The 20,007-nt window shown below is 42.7% G+C and overlaps 1 protein-coding gene across 1 annotated transcript; it reads right to left on the bottom strand.

Moving 5' to 3' along the window:
* Positions 1–677: 677 nt before the first annotated feature.
* GGPS1 (geranylgeranyl diphosphate synthase 1) lies at positions 678–19,921 on the bottom strand. Its single transcript, XM_080997778.1, is given in 5 exon segments — positions 678–1,667; positions 3,603–3,673; positions 11,646–11,743; positions 19,525–19,550; positions 19,553–19,921. Coding segments are annotated over 5 exon segments (1,311 nt in total). The 5' UTR covers positions 19,907–19,921; the 3' UTR covers positions 678–905.
* Positions 19,922–20,007: the final 86 nt, after the last annotated feature.

Genomic DNA, 20,007 nt, shown 5'->3' with positions numbered 1-20,007 from the left:
AGTCCCCTGAAATGCAACCCCAAAAGCTACTATGAAATCTTAGGACCTCACACAGCCACTTTTTAGAAGACTGCAGAGAAGGACAAAAATGGCTTAAATATAGGTGAACATGGGAAGAGTGGGCTATTGAAACTGCATGGCTACCAAGTCTATTTTCTCTCACATTATATCTCAGTGGTCCCTATGCTTCAACAAAACCAGTCACTGGCTCAGTTGGGACGGGTGGCTATTACCCATTATAGTTAGACTCTGGATTGCTTTACTTGCCTTCTTCAGCCTTTTTGACAACACATTTCCATTTTAATGCATACATTAATCCAGTGCTTTTTTCTGGGGAGACATGGGGACGCATACCCCTAAACATTTTGTGAATCTTTGTACTTTTGTCCACTTACTGTATTTATTTTTCCCTATTTGAACTATAAAATAGTATTTTCTTGAGTCAAAATGAGAACCCCTAAACATTTTAAAGAAAAACAGCACTGCATTAATTCATTGCCCAAAGGCTAAGTGAAAGGAAATGTAAAAGTGATTAAGAATACATGTTAGGACAAATCAGAACAAGATAAAAACCAACATTAATAAACCAATAAAGAACAAACTTCATTTTCTTCTGTAGTCATTTTTGGAAATGTGCCTTGTAGTCAAAATTAAAATAAACTCACAATCAAAAAGGATTATAGATGAAAGTTGTAGTTGGCAGCTTTATTTTAATGGAAATGTGCAGCAATATTGCATACACAGCTGAAAGTAGAAGTCCAAAGTTCACTTAGGGCACATATAAACCCCATAACCCCTTAATACATGCTTGAGAGCATTTCCTATGAAGCAGTGATAGAAATATTGTAGTTTAGTTTCCTTGATTATTTCAAAATTGTTTCCTGCAAATATAATCAGCAATTGTATCAGTTCTCGTCGTCCTTGAACATTTTGCTTAAATATTCAAGTAGTGCTGTAAGCTCAGGGTTGTCCCCAAGAGATTCAATTTGTTTGTAAGCTTCAGCCTCGAGTTCTTTTAATGTTTTCCGGGTATATTCAAAAGAACCCACATCCTCAAGGTAATGTACACAATATTTTTTTATGTCCACATTTTCAGTCCTTTGTCGCAGAATATTCTGCACCTGAGTGCTTTCTGGCCTAGACCATATGGCATGGATAGTTGGGAAACTGAACTTCCCTTCGGTTAGGTCTTCACAAAAACTTTTGTTCTCACTATATTCTTTGGAGTGCAAGTTTGCATAGTCATCTCTAATTTGAAAGAAGAGCCCAAGGGTGTTAAGGAGTGGTTTTAAATCTTTCTTATAGCTAGAGAACAATTGCATGAGGCCAACAGCTAGTCCAAAAAGGCCACCTGTTTTTTGCAGAACCATGGTTTTATACTCTGCTTCTGTAGGACAGGTATAGGTGTCTCTCCAGTAAATATCCAAGCCTTGGCCCTTATGAAGTTCTAGCAGTTGGCGGGTGAACACTTTTACAGCATCTGGATGATCAAGTGTTAAAACTTTTTCTAAGCCAAGGAAATACACAAAGTTGGCACAATTTATTACAGATGGTATCCCATAGATGCTATGGGCCACTGGAAAACCTCGCCGTAGTTTTGAATTGTCTTCGATGTCATCTATAAGCAAACTTGCATTGTGCAACATTTCTGTCACTTCAATGATAACCTAATAAAAAAAGAGAACAGTAATCAAGTCTTGCATTCTACTAGTTTCTTCTACAACAATTCAATAGCTTTTGACTTTCCCTTAGCCTGGTTGCAGATCTCAACTTCTGATCCCAATGTATCAATTTTATTCTCAACTCTTTGCTTTATGGCTTTGGTACTTGTGGGTTCCAGTGTACCCAAAGGGCAAGCAGAGTGCACACCAGGCTCTCTACTTCTTTGTGTGCTCACTAAGTATAATGGTGGTGCTCACTCTCACATTCTTCTCTCTCCCTTGTGCTGCCCATACTTCCCCTCCAACCAGACACAGAAAAGAAGAGAATGAACCATTCTGACTGGATTGTTCTAGTAAGTGAGTAACTCAACTCTGAGGGAATAGCGAGTGAGTGGATGAAAAATGAAACGGCCAGGGGCAGAGCAAGAAAGAAAAAGCAGAGCAACTAGGACCTGCTTAAGAGGAAAAATGTGTAAGAAGGAAGAGACAAGACATTGGGAGCAGAGTTAATTGGCTGACCAGGCCTGGGTGATATATTGCCCAGGACCAGTAAGAAGAGCAGACCGCGATGCTGGTTTCACTCAGCGATATAATGCTGGTGAAACCTGCCACTGTGCCAGCATCTGCTGGAGGGAGTCAAGAGTTCCTTTATCCAGTGGGCACTGCTAGCAGAGGGATTTGGGAGCGGTAGCAGTTTCACCAGTGGGGCGGGGCAGGTGGAGAACGATGCTCTTGCCACTTGTGCACAAGCAGCGAGAGCACCAGGGTGGCGCAAACAAGCTGCATTGTTCCATCCTGCGAGCCTGGGTGAAACCGCCTCAGCTCTCAAGGTGAGAGCTGGGCAGTTTCACCTGGTGTCTCGTGGGCAGAGGCCAATGCATCTTGTTTTTTCAACATCACGGTATATCGCCAAACTGCGATGTTTGGCAGGCGATACACCGCGATGTTGAATAGCTGGTATCGCCCAGCCCTGTGTCTGACTAAGGAAATTAAGAGTCAACAGGAATAGGTTTGGCTAATGAACTCAGAGTACCGTATTTTTTGCTCTATAAGATGTACTTTCCCCCTCCTAAAAAGTAAGGGGAAATGTGTGTGCGCCTTATGGAGCGAATGCAGGCTGCGCGGCTAAGCCAGAACAGCAAGAGGGGCCGCTGCGCACCGCTCCCTCTTGCTGTTCTAGCTTCGCCGTGCGAAGCCTGTTCAGGGCACGGGGAGCCTTCATCCCGATCCCACTGCCCTGAACAGGCTTCAAACGGCTATCCCAGAAGCCAGAACAGCGAGAGGGATCGCTGCGCTCCCTTTAAATAATATTTTTTTTTCTTGTATTCCCCCTCTAAAACCTAGGTGCATCTTATGGTCAGGTGCATCTTATGGAGTGAAAAATACAGTAAATTATTTTGAAGTGATCTTTCTATTAATTTGGAGTACATCTAGATTTACCAAGAGGTACATTAAGAAAAGTAGTTTGCATGAAATGGGTTTTCTACTGGAGCAGGAAACTTGGTTTAAAGGAGTGGTTTGATTTTGGGGGGCTAAGACCCCATCATTGACATACTCATGTTCTTAAGAATGTCTTTCAACCTCACCAGTTTGCCTTCTGTGGAAAGGGTGTTTTGTGATTGGCTACGCCCACCGTGTCAGTCATTTTGTGTCTCCCTCCACTCAAGACTCCAGATGTACTCACCATCCCAAAAAGGTTTGCAATCCCATAATATATATGGGCCTATGGTGATCACAGCATGCATGATTGTGGATCACTGCATAGTTACAGTACCTAGCCTTAGAAACGAACCAGATTTGGTATACAAAAAGCACAAACCTCCTATCAAGTGTGAAAACCATGTACATGTAAAATTCAGTATTGTGATCATTTAAATACTTGGTAGCTTCAGTCTGGAAAGGATAAATTTACAGGTAAATCAATTTAAGAATGCAACTTACTTGTAGCTTATCTTCAGGAACATTCAGCCAGTGATTAAAAGCTTGGGAGAGTTTGGTTCTGACTTGCTTTCCTGTAATTTTAAAAAAACGTTAAAGGTATTATTACCTGGAGAAATCATTAAAGTCTGTGGAATTTCCTAGCCACTACTCTTCTCATAGTAATTATACTTCACTAGGTCAAGTGGAACATGTGCTTGTGTGTGTGCAAGTTATTCAAATTCAGGAAAACTTTGCTATGTAGCTCACCAATGAATACTGCTGAAGTTTAGAAAAAGTTATTTTCATAGTATGGGGTAGAGTGGATGATACATGCAGTGTGGCCTAGCTGGAGTAGAGTCTTTACTTACTTCAGGGTCCTGCTAGGACACATATATTGGGATTTGAGAAGTCCAGGACAGCTGCATGTTGCTTAACAATTTCATTACCTACTGAACACTACCACAGGTAATCCTAAAATTATTACACTTATACAATACGTTGATTATAGCATTAAGGTATCAAGGTGTGGTTTTAATTTTGTACTTTCAGAACTAAGGCTGTAGGCACAGAACATAAATTGTGAAAAAACCACTCCCAGTTGTAGCCACAATCCACTACTTCTGGGCAGCCATTTGTTCAAATCTGTATATAAGGCAGCTGCATCTGTTAAAACAAGCCAGAGGAATGTAGATAATTCAAATATTTTGTTGACATGTTATTATAGATAATCTGGACACCATTTCTGAGGATCATGATTGCCCCCAAAGGACTGCTGGCTGACATGCCAATTTTATCTTACCAGATATTTCAATAAATTTAGGATTAATTTTAAATCCACTCAGAAGCTCTTTGCTAGGTTCCAAAATGTGGTATGGGAACTCTTTATGCATGCAGGAGAGCATTTGAGGCTCCCACTTCTTCCTGCAACATGCGCTCCCGTCCCACTTGAACAACTGACTGGATGTTAGGGAATCCTATGTGGTATCAAACAGTACTGAGAATTGTGGTTGCAAGACGAAAAGGATAAAACAGCACCTAAGCATGCACACTGGGCTCCAGATCCCATCGCTTAAGCAATCCAAACTAAGGAAATTTAAAGGTGGGGGGGTGGGCTTTTTACTAATTCTAGGGTAGATCAATACAAATTACCAAGAAAAAGAGGCGTTTCCCATGATTAAAATATTCAGTTAACAAAAAAATTGAATCTGGGGCTTAAGTTCACCATTCTGCCCCTGACAGCTGTCCAGCTCCAAAGTAGTAGAGAAGCTGGAACTAATCACAGGATAGGATTCCATACAGCCACAGTTTTCCAGAATTTTGGAACATGAGTTAACATGAAAATCCAACATCAGAAGTGCACAGCTCACTGTGGAAAGGTGACATATAAGCTAAATCAAAAGGTTTTTGTCAATTGAATTTGATTATGCCTTGTGTCTATGCTTAAAACGCTTCAACTTGAAATCAAAAATGAGAAAGGAAGAAATAATAAATTATACCATTTAGAAGGGAAATAATTCACATGCAACTTATTTAGGGTTGCCATTTTTCAAACAGTGAAAATCCGGACCGACTCTCTACCTCCAACGACTGGCTCATTATGGAGGTCATGTTTGTTCCCATGCCCTACAATCACCCTGGCTGATTTCTGCCTGTTGTATAGTTGTTAAAGGTATAGGAGCATGCCAAACAGGGCTTCAGGCTAACTGGCAAGCTTAGCCTTTAAAGAATGGAATGGAAATATAAAAGATTCAGCACACACATATCGCCTTCCCCTTTTCTGTGCCTTAAAAAGCTGCCCATCAGTGCTGTGCATTCACCCCTCACCTCCCAAACTTTTTAACTCCTCTCCTGCAATTTCTCCTACCTGTCACACGTAACCTCTACCCTTTTGGCCTTTTTCAATTGTAAACTCTTCAAGGGCTTGGTATGGGAGAATTTTGTCTAGCAACAACAACAACCTTCTATACATCTGAAGGCTGACTGACCAGAAATCATTGCCTAGCAACAGCAGAATAATGAACCAGATAGAATTCACTAACATTAGCCAAAAAATGCCTTTTTAATACAAACTACAAATATGTTGCATGGCCATCTGTCATGGATACTTTAGTTGAGGTACCTACATTGCAGGGGGTTGGATTAGATGACCCTCAGGGTCCCTGCCAACTCTACAATTCTATGATACACAAATCATGGCTAAAAGCACATACTAGAAGTTCTCCTAACCCAAAACAACATTTCCTGAAACACATAGTACTAATCATAGTACCTGAAGCCATTGCCTTGAGTCCTACCCTCCACAGCAGGAGAAAACAAGCATGCTCCCTCTTCCATGTGGAAGCCCTTAAGATATTTGAAGATGCCTCCCTCTTCTATGTGGCAGCCCTTAAGATAGTTGAAGATGGCCATCATATCTCTTCTCAGTCTCTTCTTTTCCAGGCTAAACATACCCAGCCCTGCAACCTCCGCTTTATAGCAGCCGGGGAGGGAGGAGCCTCCTTCAACCCTTGATCTAATTCTGTCTTCTGTGGCATTAGCTACCCCTCCCAATTTGGTGTCATCTGCAAATCTGATGAGTATCCTCACAATTCCTTCATCCAAGTCATTTATAAAGAGGTTGAACAACAACGGGCCCAGGACCCTACGGCATGCCACTAATCACTTTTTTCCAGGATGACGAGGAACCATTAATGAGTACTCTTTGGGCTCCGTTAGTCAACCAGCTACAAATCCACCTATTAGTTACCTCATTCAATCCATATTTTACCAGCTTCCTGGTGGGAATATCATGGGGGACTTTGTCAAAAGCCTTACTGAAATAAAGATACACTATGTCCACAGCATTTCCCTGATCCACCAAGTTTGTAATTCCATCAAAAATAAAAAAGAAATCAGATTGGTCTGGCATAACATATTTTTGAGAAATTCCTGCTGGGTCTTAGTAATCACAGCATCCTTTTCTAAATGCTCACAGACAGACTGTTGAATTATCTGTTCTAGGACCCGCCCTGGTATTGATCAGCTGGTAGTTACCTGGGTCTCCCCCCCCCCTTTGAAGATGGGGACAACATTTGACTGCCTCCAGTCAGTAGACATCTCACCTGTTCTCCAGAAATTCTCAAAGATAATAGACAAAGGTTCTGAAACTACATCCACAAGTTCCTTTAGTACTCTTGGATTCAGGCCCTTGAGATTTGAATTCATTTAGGACTTGCTCTTCCTCTCCTCCCCTGCTGCTCCCCAATCTGCTCTATAGGGTTAGTGGACCTCCTGGGCCGGATTTGTGGGCTCATGCAAGAGGAAGGTGAAGTTTCATTTTTCAAGATGACGTCTGTTATTTGAGGATGGACTCAACAGGGTTTCAGCCAAAGCCTCTAGAACATTTCAGAAATAAGCACTGGTAATTATAAGCAAAAAATATGCTTATCTTCAAGAAGGGAAATAAATATTTATGATTTTTTTTATCAAGTCATAAATATTCTTTACAGTTGGGTTCAGACATAATACCAAAACATAGTTTGGCACAATGCAAAGGACCCTGGAATGAGCACAAAGCCTGCAGCTTTCTTCTTCCCTTGTAAGTGTGATTCTCTCCCTCTCTGGTATGTGGCAAACCATAATGTGCCAGTACATCTAAATGGTCAAACTATAATACTATTCCACACAAGGTTAAGCACCTATAATCCCATATTTTAAACAGGCAATTTCAGCACCTATTTGATCTCCCCCACAGAAGGCAATGTGACTTAATAATTTTAACGTTGGATAGATTACACCTATCGCATACTGTATGACCTGTTCTTGTTTTGAATTAAATCTTTATTTGAAAGAATTTAAATTAACATAGACATTACGTTTTACCACCTCAAATGTATAGTGAGTTGGAGGTGCATATCTGATATGACTTTAAAATTGAAAAATGGTCCAAAGAAAAAGCCGATGTCCAATAAAGAGGGTGCAAGAATCATAATAACTGATTACTTTTGTTTCAAGTAGGCAACTACAATTTCATATCAGTTTACTAGATATATTCAGGCATAGATAATACTGTGTTATTGCGTTTTTTATAAAAGACAACTGAATTCCTCTCTAGAGTTACATGAAGATGGCAAGCTTAATCTAACAGCCAGTGATTTCACCAAAGCATCTTGGAACTATGAGTAACATACAGGAATGCATTGCTTAGGAGTTACTACTTCTTGCGTAAAAAGAGAATGAGAGCAATTTAGTATTCATCCTGCTGTTATGTTAGTATTAGCATTATGTAAGCTTATGTTAAGATTTATTTAGGCTTCCAAGCTTACACAAGCACTTGAGAGGGAGGGAGGTATTTTGAAGCTTGTGGCACACTAGCAGCCAAATGTTTTCCCACATATACTACCTTTATTGAAAATACTTGAGAATTATTTCGTCAACAACTTATTTCTCATAATTCAAACAATCTTAAAAACAGAAACGAGCCAGCAGAACTCAGAAACCTGAATATAGCTTGTAGATCAATAACCACCCTCAACTGAGGTGATATTAAGTAGGAAACTGAGCATGCACACCCAAGACACCCTGTTGTAAAAAAAAAGTGTAGGTGGAATGGCACCAGTGTAGGTGGAATGGCATGAGTAAACATTCCCTGTAATTTAACGCTTTGGTTATGAAACAGAAAAATGCATCACACCATGTGATGATTCCACAGGATCTCTACTTATCTTTTGGAAATGAACAAAGTATTCTTGCATGAAGCTTAAGTTGAGTACTGGCAGTGAAAACATGTTTCAACACCAAGTCTATTAAGACATAGTGATCTGGTTTTGACACAACCCTAGTCCATATTTAGTGGTACATGAATGAGCAAACTTGAACCTCAGGCTTTTATTCTCCCTTTTCCTCCTCTAGTATAGTCACATAGTTTCTGCTTTAAATTACCGTAACTGCAGTTTGTCATTAAAGTGAAGTTGTTGGTTTGGATGTAACATTAAATGTTATTGAAGCAAGCGAGAATCAGTGAGGTGTTAATGGGTGTTATCTATGTACTAAATGTACGATGTACCTTTATCTACTACACAGTTTTAATTGCCCTGATGTGCATCAGAAAACGGTACAGTGAGATAGTTAAACATATTTACACAACATTTGTACACAGTCCAAACACATACTCTTTAGGTGGTTAACAATAAAAAATTACCTGAATAAATATAAAATATAGCCACCCACCCATTATATCTCATTTGCTGGGGGAACCTGGAGAAAGGCCTCTGAAGATGCCCTTAGGATCTGAATAGGTAATCTTCAAACATGTGCAAATCTATATTAAAAATCCAAGATCTTTAAAATACGCTAGCTATAGTGGACAGCAAGTACAGAGATGAAAGGAAGGTGGGTAGTAAGATACAAACAGATCAGAATCGGGTATTATAAAAGCATTTACCTAGGAGCAGAAGCCCAGTCATTTATAACACTTCTTCAACCAGAACACTGAGAACACATATGATCAGACACAGGGAGTAAGCAGTCTGGAAATTTCAAGAGGTTACAGTATTGCTTAAGCTAATCACATGTAGAGCTGGTCAGAAATTTAGATGGAGAAGTTTGGATAACACTAATGTTAAGAACAGGATATGAGTATAATTTAAAAAGAGAAAGCACAGGATATGTGATGGTTGGATAGCACTGGTCAGAAATTAAAGGGTGGTTTGAAAGATATGTGACACCAACCCTAGGCTTTAAGCTGAAAACATGCAGTAGACAAAACAAAGTGATTGCTACGGGCATCAGTTTAGATACTAGTTTTAGACATTACTAGAACTTAAAGCTCCTCCATGGATCACTGCCTTGTCGTGGTGAAGCCAAAGATGGAGAAGTTCTATATGGTCAGCAAAAACAAGACCTGGAGCTGACTGTGGCACAGATCATCAGTTTCTTACAGCAAAATTCAAGCTTAAACCGAAGAAAGTAGGAAAAACCACTGGGCCAGTAAGACACAATCTAAATCAAATCCCATATGAATACACAGTGGAAGTGAGGAACAGGTTTAAGGATTTAGATTTGGTGGACAGAGTGCCTGAAGAACTATGGATGGAGGCTTGTAACATTATACAGGAGGCAGCAACGAAAACCATCCCAATGAAAAGGAAATGCAAGAAAGCAAAGTGGCTGTCCAATGAGGCCTTACAAATAGCGGGGGAGAGAAGGCATGCAAAATGCGAGGGAGATAGTAAAAGATACAAGGAATTGAATGCAGATTTCCAAAAAATAGCAAGGAGAGACAAGAGGGCCTTCTTAAACGAGCAATGCAAAGAAATAGAGGAAAACAACAGAATGGAGAAAACCAGAGATTTGTTCAAGAAAATAGGAGATATGAAAGGAACATTTTGTACAAAGATTACCATAATAAAGGACAAAAGTGGTAAGGACCTAACAGAAGCAGAAGACATCAAGAAGAGGTGGTAAGAATACCCAGAGGAATTATACCAGAAAGATATGGATGTCTCGTACACCCCAGGTAGTGGGGTTGCTGACCTTGAGCCAGATATCCTGGAGAGTGAAGTCAAATGGGCCTTAGAAAGCACTGCAAATAACAAGGCCAGTGGAAGTGATGGTATTCCAGCTGAACTATTTAAAATTTTAAAAGATGATGCTGTGAAGGTGCTACACTCAATATGCCAGCAAGTTTGGAAAACTCAGCAGTGGCCAGAGGATTGGAGAAGATCAGTCTACATCCCAATCCCAAAGGAGGGCAGTGCCAAAGAATGCTCCAACTACTGCACAATTGCACTCATTTCACACGCTAGCAAGGTTATGCTTAAAATTCTACAAGGAAGGCTCAAGCAGTATGTGGACCAAGAACTCCCAGAAGTGCAAGCAGGATTTAGAAGAGGCAGAGGAACCAGAGACCAAATTGCAAACATGCGCTGGATTATGGAGAAAGCTAGAGAGTTCCAGAAATACATCTACTTCTGCTACATTGACTATGCAAAAGCCTTTGACTGTGTCGACCACAGCAAACTATGGCAAGTTCTTAAAGAAATGGGAGTGCCTGATCACCTCATCTGTCTCCTGAGAAATCTCTATGTGGGACAAGAAGCTACAGTTAGAACTGGATATGGAACAACTGATTGGTTCAAAATTGGGAAAGGAGTATGGCAAGGCTGTATATTGTCCCCCTGCTTATTTAACTTATATGCAGAATTCATCATGCGAAAGGCTGGGCTGGATAAATCCCAAGACGGAATTAAGATCGCTGGAAGAGATATCAACAACCTCAGATATGCAGATGACACAACCTTGATGGCAGAAAGTGAGGAGGAATTAAAGAACCTTTTAATGAGGGTGAAAGAGAAGAGTGCAAAATATAGTCTTAGCTCAACATAAAAAAAACGAAGATCATGGCCACTGGGCCCATCACCTCCTGGCAAATAGAAGGGGAAGAAATGGAGGCAGTGAGAGATTTTACTTTCTTGGGCTCCATGATCACTGCAGATGGTGACAGCAGTCACGAAATTAAAAGATGCCTGCTCCTTGGGAGAAAGGCGATGGCAAACCTAGACAGCATCTTAAAAAGCAGAGACATCACCTTGCCAACAAAGGTCCGTATAGTTAAAGCTATGGTTTTGCCAGTAGTGATATATGGAAGTGAGAGCTGGACCATAAAGAAGGCTGATCGCCGAATAATTGATGCTTTTGAATTACGGTGCTGGAGGAGACTCTTGAGAGTCCCATGGACTGCAAGAAGATCAAATGCATCCATTCTTAAGGAAATTAGCCCTGAGTGCTCACTGGAAGGACAGATTGTGAAGCTGAGGCTCCAATACTTTGGCCACCTCACGAGAAGAGAAGACTCCCTGGAAAAGACCCTGCTGTTGGGAAAGATTGAGGGCACAAGGAGAAGGGGACGACAGAGGGCAAGATGGTTGGACAGTGTTAGAAGCTACCAACATGAGTCTGACCAAACTGTAGGAGGTAGTGGAAGACAGGAGTCCCTGGAGTGCTCTAGTCCATGGGGTCACGAAGAGTCGGACACGACTAAATGACTAAACAACAACAACAAAGAACTTAAAAGTGAAATGTTACCTGGTAACTGAAGTAGGTAGTTGTATGGCTCCAACAGAATTCTCTTAGATGACTCTTCTACTTGTTCCATTTTAAAAAAAATTCTGGAGTAGTTCAATCTGTTTAAGAAAAGCCCTTATTAATGACCAGGGGTCTGAAAATTAGGTCCTACTAACCACCAAGACTATAGTAAGAGTTTACATAGTAATTGTACCCTACCCCTTCCATAGAATTAAGGAGAAGACCTAATAATGTAGATGACATTATTCTCCCATTAGCCTGCATGTCCCTTCCGGAAACTGCCTAATGCAAGTTCATTACAGCCACACCTTTGCCAGGGGGTACACAATCCCGAAATATTTAGTCATGGTTTTCCAAACATCCATAAAAAACTGTACAGTTAAAATACTCCTTGTGCCAATTCTCTTACCTCCCTTGCTTTAGGCAGGCTTTCTGTTCTTTGCACCCACCCTGACAAAGGTCTTAATTTGTGCCAAAGCAGAATCCAGAAAGCATAATCAGGGCTTAAAAGGCTAGGAAATAGCCCTTCCTTCTCTCACAGAAACACAGTCCAGATTTTCCTTCACTCCCTGCAGCAGCTTCCTCTGCTTCCCAGTCATCATTTCTTAAAATATAGAAACCTCACACTGCGGAATATGGCAAGGAGAAAACAGAACACGGATGCTAATTCAATACAAGCAGTGGGCCAATATACAGGATGTACAAGTGAAAAATCTAAGCAGGTAGTCACTGCAGGCTTTACTCTAAAATACTCCTTAAGTATTTTTTACATGTCATTCCAAGTAGTACGTAGAATTTAGTGCAAAGTACCCAAGATTAGTAGTATGTCACTTTAAGTAGGAAGCATCACTAAAAGAATTTCTTGAACACACACTTATTTATACACAACTAACAAAAATGATATTAAATGATATTAAAATTTCAAAGTACAGTGGTACCTCGGGTTACATACGCTTCAGGTTACATACGCTTCAGGTTACAGACTCCGCTAACCCAGAAATAGTGCTTCAGGTTAAGAACTTTGCTTCAGGTTAAGAACAGAAATCGGGCTCGGGCGGCGCGGCAGCAGCAGGAGGCCCCATTAGCTAAAGTGTGCTTCAGGTTAAGAACAGTTTCAGGTTAAGTACGGACCTCCGGAACGAATTAAGTACTTAACCCAAGGTACCACTGTAACATTGTCATATCATTTTAAAATCTACTGTTGTGAGTTTTGGGGGGGGGTGTGCCTTGGCTCCCCTTCCAATTTCTGGGTGCCATATGCTGGATTTAGCATATTGATATACAAAACATGAGCCAGTCTGGTAATGACCCACTAAAATATAGTAGGTGGGGGAGTGGCTCTGTGCCAGAGGGCAAATGGGAGGGCCCCCTCCCTCAACTCAGAATTAGTTAGAAGGGGAGCGGTTGAGTTTAGGATTGCAGCAGTGGTGATGTGAGCTAGTTGGGAAGGGTTGCAATCTGCTAAACATAGCAAACTGTACAAAGTGACAGAGGGCCATGGCTGATTTCTGCTGGCATTCAAGACTGTGGCCATGGGAGAAGAAAAAACCTCTTTGAGTGTAATGTTGCGAGCCCCTCCATCATCTCAGGTTGTATATATGTGTAAATAAACTATGTGTCATACACCAGGGGTAGGCAACCTAAGGGCCGTGGGCTGGATGCGGCCCAATCACCGTCTCAATCCGGCCCGCCGACAGTCCGGGAATCAGTGTGTTTTTACATGAGTGGAATGTGTCCTTTTATTTAAAATGCATCTCTGGGTTATTTGTGGGACATAGGAATTCGTTCATTCCCCCCCCCCCCCAAAATACAGTATAGTCTGGCCCACCATATGGTCTGAGGGACGGTGGACCAGCCCATGGCTGAAAAAGGTTGCTGACCCCTGTCATACACCTACTGCTGTGCCTCGTTTCTAAAAGAAACACAAGCCCTGGGTAAGCACCTGGACCCCTGGTATCTTGCACTGCTTGGAGATCGGGGTGGTGTGTAACACTACATTCTTAGTTGTCCTATACAGTGGTGCCCCGCAAGACGAATGCCTCGCAAGATGAAAAACTCGCCAGACGAAAGGGTTTTTCGTTTTTTGAGGTGCTTCGCAAGACCAATTTCCCTATGGGCTTGCTTCGCAAGACGAAAACGTCTTGCAAGTTTGTTTCCTTTTTCGTTAAACCGTTAATACCCAGGGTGCATTGCTTGAAGAGGTGCAGTTGTGACTTGACTTCGAGGAGCAACTCATAGCACGCGGTGTGGTAGCCTTTTTTGAGGTTTTTGAAGACTTTGGTGATTTTTGAAGCTTTTCCAAAACTTCTTTTGCAGCCATTTGGTAAGTTAAACTTTTAAAACTTTTTTTGGGGTTTTTGGATTTTGGGTTGGGGTGTTTGGAATTCAAGGACTTGGTGTTGGGGAGGGGTTTGCAAGAATCTGGAAGCTTGTGTGTTTTTTTTCTGCATTTTTATGATTTTTTGTGACCATTGGGCCACTCTGCTGTTTTTTAAAAAAAAATTCTGGATTTGAATTTCTGTGTGGTGGGTGGCTGGGGGAACAGTTGGGGAGGGGTTTGCAAGAATCTGGAAGCTTGTGTGGTTTTTTTCTGCATTTTTATGATTTTCTGTGACCATTGGGCCACTCTGCTGTTTTTTTAAAAAAAAAATCTGGGTTTGAATTTCTGTGTGGTGGGTGACTGGGGGAACAGTTGGGGAGGGGTTTGCAACAGTTGGGGAGGGGTTTGCAATTTCTGTGTGGTGGGTGGCTGCGGGAATAGTTGAGGTTTTTGAAGACTTTGGTGATTTTTGAAGCTTTTCCAAAGCTTCTTTTAAACTTTTAAAACTTTTTGGGGGGGGTTTGGATTTTGGGTTGGGGTGTTTGGAATTCAAGGACTTGGTTCTGGGTTTGAATTTCTGTGTGGTGGGTGGCTGGGTGCTTTTGAATTTTTTGGATGTGAAGCACTGATTTTTTTTGGGGGGGGGGTTGCGCAGGTAGGAGCTGTGCTGCCATGGGACCCAAGAAGACTGCTGCTGCAGAGGCCGGCGAGGGGAAGGAGGAGAAGGTTACGCTGGAAATGAAGAAGGAGATCATCCGGAAGCACGACGGTGGAATGCGTGTGACAGACCTCGCCAGGGAGTACGGGAGGAATCCATCGACCATCGGGACCATCCTGAAGATGAGGGAGAAGATCCTTGCGACTGATGCAGCCAAGGGAGTCACCAGGATCGTGAAGAACCGCCCAGCTGTTCTGGAGGAGGCGGAGAAGTTGCTGCTCATCTGGTTAGAAGAGAAGCAGCGTGCAGGGGACACAGTGACTGAGACCGTCATTTGTGAGAAGGCCAAGGCCTTGCACGCAGACCTCGTCCGGGAACAGCCAGGAACCTCAGGCGAGCCAGAAGTCTTCAAGGCAAGCAGAGGCTGGTTTGACCGGTTCAAGACAAGATCTGGAATCCACAGCGTGGTCAGGCATGGAGAGGCTGCCAGTTCTGATGTTTCTGCGGCTGAAGACTTTGCAGCGGAGTTCCTGGAGGTTGTGAAGACGGAGGGCTACGTTCCACAGCAGGTCTTCAACTGTGACGAGACCGGGCTGTTTTGGAAGAGGATGCCCAAAAGGACTTTTATCACACAGGAGGAGGCCGGACTGTGTGGCACCAAGTGACTCTGATGCACCAGAGTCAACAGTGGTGCAGGACATTGTTGCCTTGGGGAGGACCATGGGCCTGGAGGTCACAGAGGAGGACATCAGCGAGCTGGTGGAGGAGCACAACCACGAGCTGACCACCCAGGAGCTGGTCGAACTGCAGGCAGAGGCTGTGCAGGAGCAGGCCTCGCTGGAAGAGGAGGAAGCAACTGAGGAATGGCTGTCCTCCAAAGAACTGAGGGACATTTGCCTGAAGTGGAAGGATGTGCAGGCTTTTGCACAGCGGCACCACCCTGACAAGCACGTGGCACATGACCTTGCGAACACTTTTGATACGAGGGTCATGTCGCCTTTCAGGGAGGTGCTGAAAAGGCGGATGAAGCAGCAGACCATGGACAGGTTCTTCAGCAAGAAGCAAAGAGTGGAAGAGGAACCTTCTTCGAGTTGTCCCCCAGAGTCTTAGAAAATGTACTGTACACTTTGTTGATTTTTAAATGTTTTTCTGTCATGTTTAGAAACTTAATTTATTGTTCCTTCAATTTCTGAAATGCTCTTTACAGTATGTGTGACTTTAAAGAGCACTTAATAAACTCTTGTTGTACCAAATTTGGCTTTGTTTGGACTTTTTTTGACCATAGGAACTCATTAATTGAATTTCAATGCATTCCTATGGGATTTCGTGCTTCGCAAGACGAAAAATTTGCTAGACGAAAAAACTCGCGGAACGAATTAATTTTGTCTTGCGAGGCACCACTGTATAGCTTTCCTTATCTAGGTCTTCCTAAATTTAGGAAACCTATAATCTCATGTTTTGTAGGCCTGTTTTTCTGTAGACTTTACTGAAATCTCTTTTCTTCCCTCTCATTTGTAATGTTTCTTGCTGCACTGCAGATGCAACTGCTTCAAACTGAAACAATCTGTCTCGTGCAGTTTAAATACAGACACTACAGTATCATCGTCCCAAATTAATTCTGCAGCCATTGTTGATTAGCATGCAGATAACAAGTTGTGGCCCAACATATAATTTCCTGAAAGCTTCACCAATGTTCTGTCTAACAGAAATAGTGAAACACTTAAGCGGCAAAAAACAAATATACAGTGGTACCTCGGGTTAAGTACTTAATTTGTTCCAGAGGTCTGTTCTTAACCTGAAACTGTTCTTAACCTGAAGCACCACTTTAGCTAATGGGGCCTCCGACTGCCACCGTGCTGCAGGAGCACGATTCTTAACCCCAGGTACTATTTCTAGGTTAGCGGAGCCTGTAACCTGAAGCGTCTGTAACCCGAGGTATCACTGTAAAATCATTATCTATCATTGTATGATAAATGTAACTTTGCACTTTCCAGTTTAAAATCCACAAAGCACCTTCACAGACTTTGTGTGGAAAGTGCAAAGTTACAGAAGACTAATACTGATGTATATTCTACATAGCAAAGCCCAAATGAAGTTTTATATATCAATTATTATTAATTACCCACCCTTCACCCTAAGATCCCAGGATGGGTAACAAGTACAACAATTAAACACGGTTTTAAAGAGAGTTTAAAACAGCTTTCAATCACAAAAATAAGGTGGGTCCTATAAATATAGATCTCAAGTGTCAAAAGCCAGGGTAAAGAGGTTCATATTCAGCATTTGGTGAAAGCTGTATGATAAAAAATGCCAGATACACATCTGTGGGGAGTTCCACAAGTTTGCAGCTACCACACAGAATGCCCTCTCCTGGGCTACCTGTCCCCAAACTTCTGAATGCTGTGAAAAAATGAAGAGGGTTTCTACTGCCAATTTTAATACTCTCCTTCCAGGGGAGTACAATACTGTGCATGACATACCACCAGAATGTTAGCCCTTGGGGTACGTAACACCCATGTTTTCAGGATTCAGTTTCCGTTTACTGGCCCACATCCAGCCCATCACCACCTCCAAGCACTGATCTAACACTTCAACCACCTCTCCTGATTCAGATGGGTAGACAGAGCTGTGTGTCCTGAACATATTGATGACACTTCACTCCAAATCGCCTAATGACAGCTTCCAGGGACTTTTTATACATGTTAAATAGCATGAGGGACAAGAAGGAGCTCTCCAGGACACCACAGGACAACTTCCATGGTGCCAAAGAGTAACCTTCCATGGCTACTTTCTGAACACAGTGGTACCTTGGTTCTCAAACGCCTTGGTACTCGAACAACTTGGAACCCAAACACTGCAAACCCAGAAGTGTTCCGGTTTGCGAACTTTTTTTGGAAGCTGAACGTGCTCTGTTTTGAGTGTTATGCTGCTTCTGATTTGAGTGTTATGCTGAGGTCTGTCTGTTTTTGCTATTTATTTTGCGTTTTTGTTTTTGCGGCTCTTTTTGTTTTGTTTTTGTGACTGTGTGGAACCCAGTTCAGCTACTGATTGATTGTGTGACTGCAGTACATTGTTTATTGCTTTCATTTTATAGATCAATGCTCTCATTAGATAGTAAAATTCATGTTAAATTGCTGTTTTAGGGGTTGTTTTTAAAAGTCTGGAAGGGATTAATCCATTTTGCATTACTTTCTATGGGAAAGTGTGCTTTGGTTTTGGAGTGGACTTCTGGAACGGATTAAGTTTGAGAAACAAGGTACCACTGTACAGCCCTAGAGGTAGGAGTGAAAACAGTGAAGCACTGAGGGGCTTGAGAATTATAACTGTGATCAACAGTATTGAAATGAAAGTCTCCAAGAGGCATCCCTTGATCTCCCTCCCTACAAATGTCATGAACCAGGGTGTGACTTAGGACACTTTCAGTGCCATGATCAGACCTGAAACCAGACTGGAACGGAGCCAAGTAATCAGCTTCCTCCAAGCATGCCTTAATATGTCAATAAAATTTTAATTGTGTTTCAATGCTGACCTAGATTTTCAGAGAAGGGTTTAAACATCTTTGGTAATGATGTTCATTTTGTAATGAACATGCCACTGTTTAATAGTTTGAATTGGCAGGCCACTTAATGCCTAAATCATGTTGGGCCAGCATCCTAATAATGACCTCATTTTTAAATCCGAAATCTTTCAGTAAGAAGAAGTTCACAATCCTTATTTCATTTATTATATTTGCTACGGTTATATTAATAAAGGAGAAAAGCGCATATATATGCATATATGTCTCCATTATTGAATTGTAACAGGTGCCCAGAGCAACATATATGTACACATTTCAATGGTTGCCATTATAACTTAGATTATTCCATAAACGGCCAGCTAAAGCGTCAAGAGTCAAGACCATACCACATGACATTTTTACATTGAAGCTGCTACGTATTATTCTTCACACCTAATCAATTTAGCAATTTTCTGTTATTTTGCTGCAGTAACAAAGAAAAGACTGTGCAGAATATATGAGATTGCTAACTTGTCCTCTTATGGAAACATTTTTGTAGTGCACCTACATAAAGTAGCACTAATATTTAGGTAATTGATTTTGTTCTGTTCAAGGCAGCTATTTCAGCCCTCCTTTGTTCAGAAATAATTAACATATGCTTTTAAATAGTAGAAACTATTAGGGTTCCATCTTTTGCTTACATGGTTAACAAATAAACTGAGTTTTATATCAAAACGTAGCCACGCGTTACATTACAGTATTGTACATTACACATAGTGAAAAAACATAAATCACTTATTTCAGGAAAAACAGAGCAGCCCTCCCTCATATCTTTGAACACGTCAACTTCTCCAAAGCAGGCACTTCTAAATGCCGCCCTACAACAAGCACCCCTACAGCCAAGTGATAATACACACAATAGTTTAAACAAAAGCTTGAGTTCCTATTTTACCCTGTGTCAAAAGTTCAAGAGGTCTTACCAAGAACACTGCAAGACGAACAAAACTAAACTTCAAAGCAAATAGCAACGTAAAGTCACCTGTACCCGTCTCCTGCCCTCTCAATCAGCACCCAGGAGGCACTTACCACGGAGAGTGACAGGTAACCCGCTTCAGAGCCTCCCTCAAGCGCGAACACCGATAGAGAAAAAGGCCGAGGAGGAAAAGGCCAGCTCTGAGGCGGGTAGCTCCTGCTTCTCCCGCCACCGCCAAGGCGCAGCTGCTCGTCCTCCCCGGCGGCCTCCGCTTTATAGCAGCCGGGGAGGGAGGAGCCTCGCGTGAGGAGCGAGCGGGGCGGGGGCCGGAGACAGGAAGAGCCGGGAAACCCGACACCCCTTTTCTGCCGCCCAGGGGGGAGGAGGCGGAGGCAAGCCCCCCCCCGCCCGTTAAGCAGCGCCGCCTCTCACCTTCCGAGGTCTCCGCCGCTTCTCCGCCAGCCCGGAGCGAGCCCCTTCTCTCCGCCCGTCTCAGCCCAGTGTGGCGGTGGGCACAGAGCCCCACCCCCTTCCGCCTCAACCGCCACCTTCGCCTGATGGGGGGGAAAATGCGCCACCGGGGCCTGTCGGCGCAGGCGCGAGCTCCTCCTACCCCCGCTTCCATAATCTCCCTTCGGCTCCCTCCACCGCCCCCGCCCCGCTCCATTTTCTCATTTGCCTCGCTGCTTCCCGATGCACTTCGGGAATTGTAGTACAGAGGAGGAGCATGTCCCCTCGCGGGCTGCGGCAAGAGGGGTGGATGGAAAACCACGCTACCCAGAAGCCCGCGCGCCGCCCGAGTCTCCGTTTCCATAGAACTGGCGAGAGAATTACATCAGTGTTTCGGAGAGCGGGGCTAATGGCGCTGAGAAGTAGGCGGGCCTTGCTGGTTTGAAGCCAATGGCGGAGAGGCAA

This window comes from Podarcis pityusensis (assembly GCF_964106645.2).
Source record: "Podarcis pityusensis genome assembly, chromosome: 3".
In the NCBI taxonomy this organism is placed as follows: Eukaryota; Metazoa; Chordata; class Lepidosauria; order Squamata; family Lacertidae; genus Podarcis; species Podarcis pityusensis.
The sequence above is the reverse complement of the archived record's forward strand: the minus strand, read 5'-3'. Positions and strand labels throughout refer to the sequence as shown.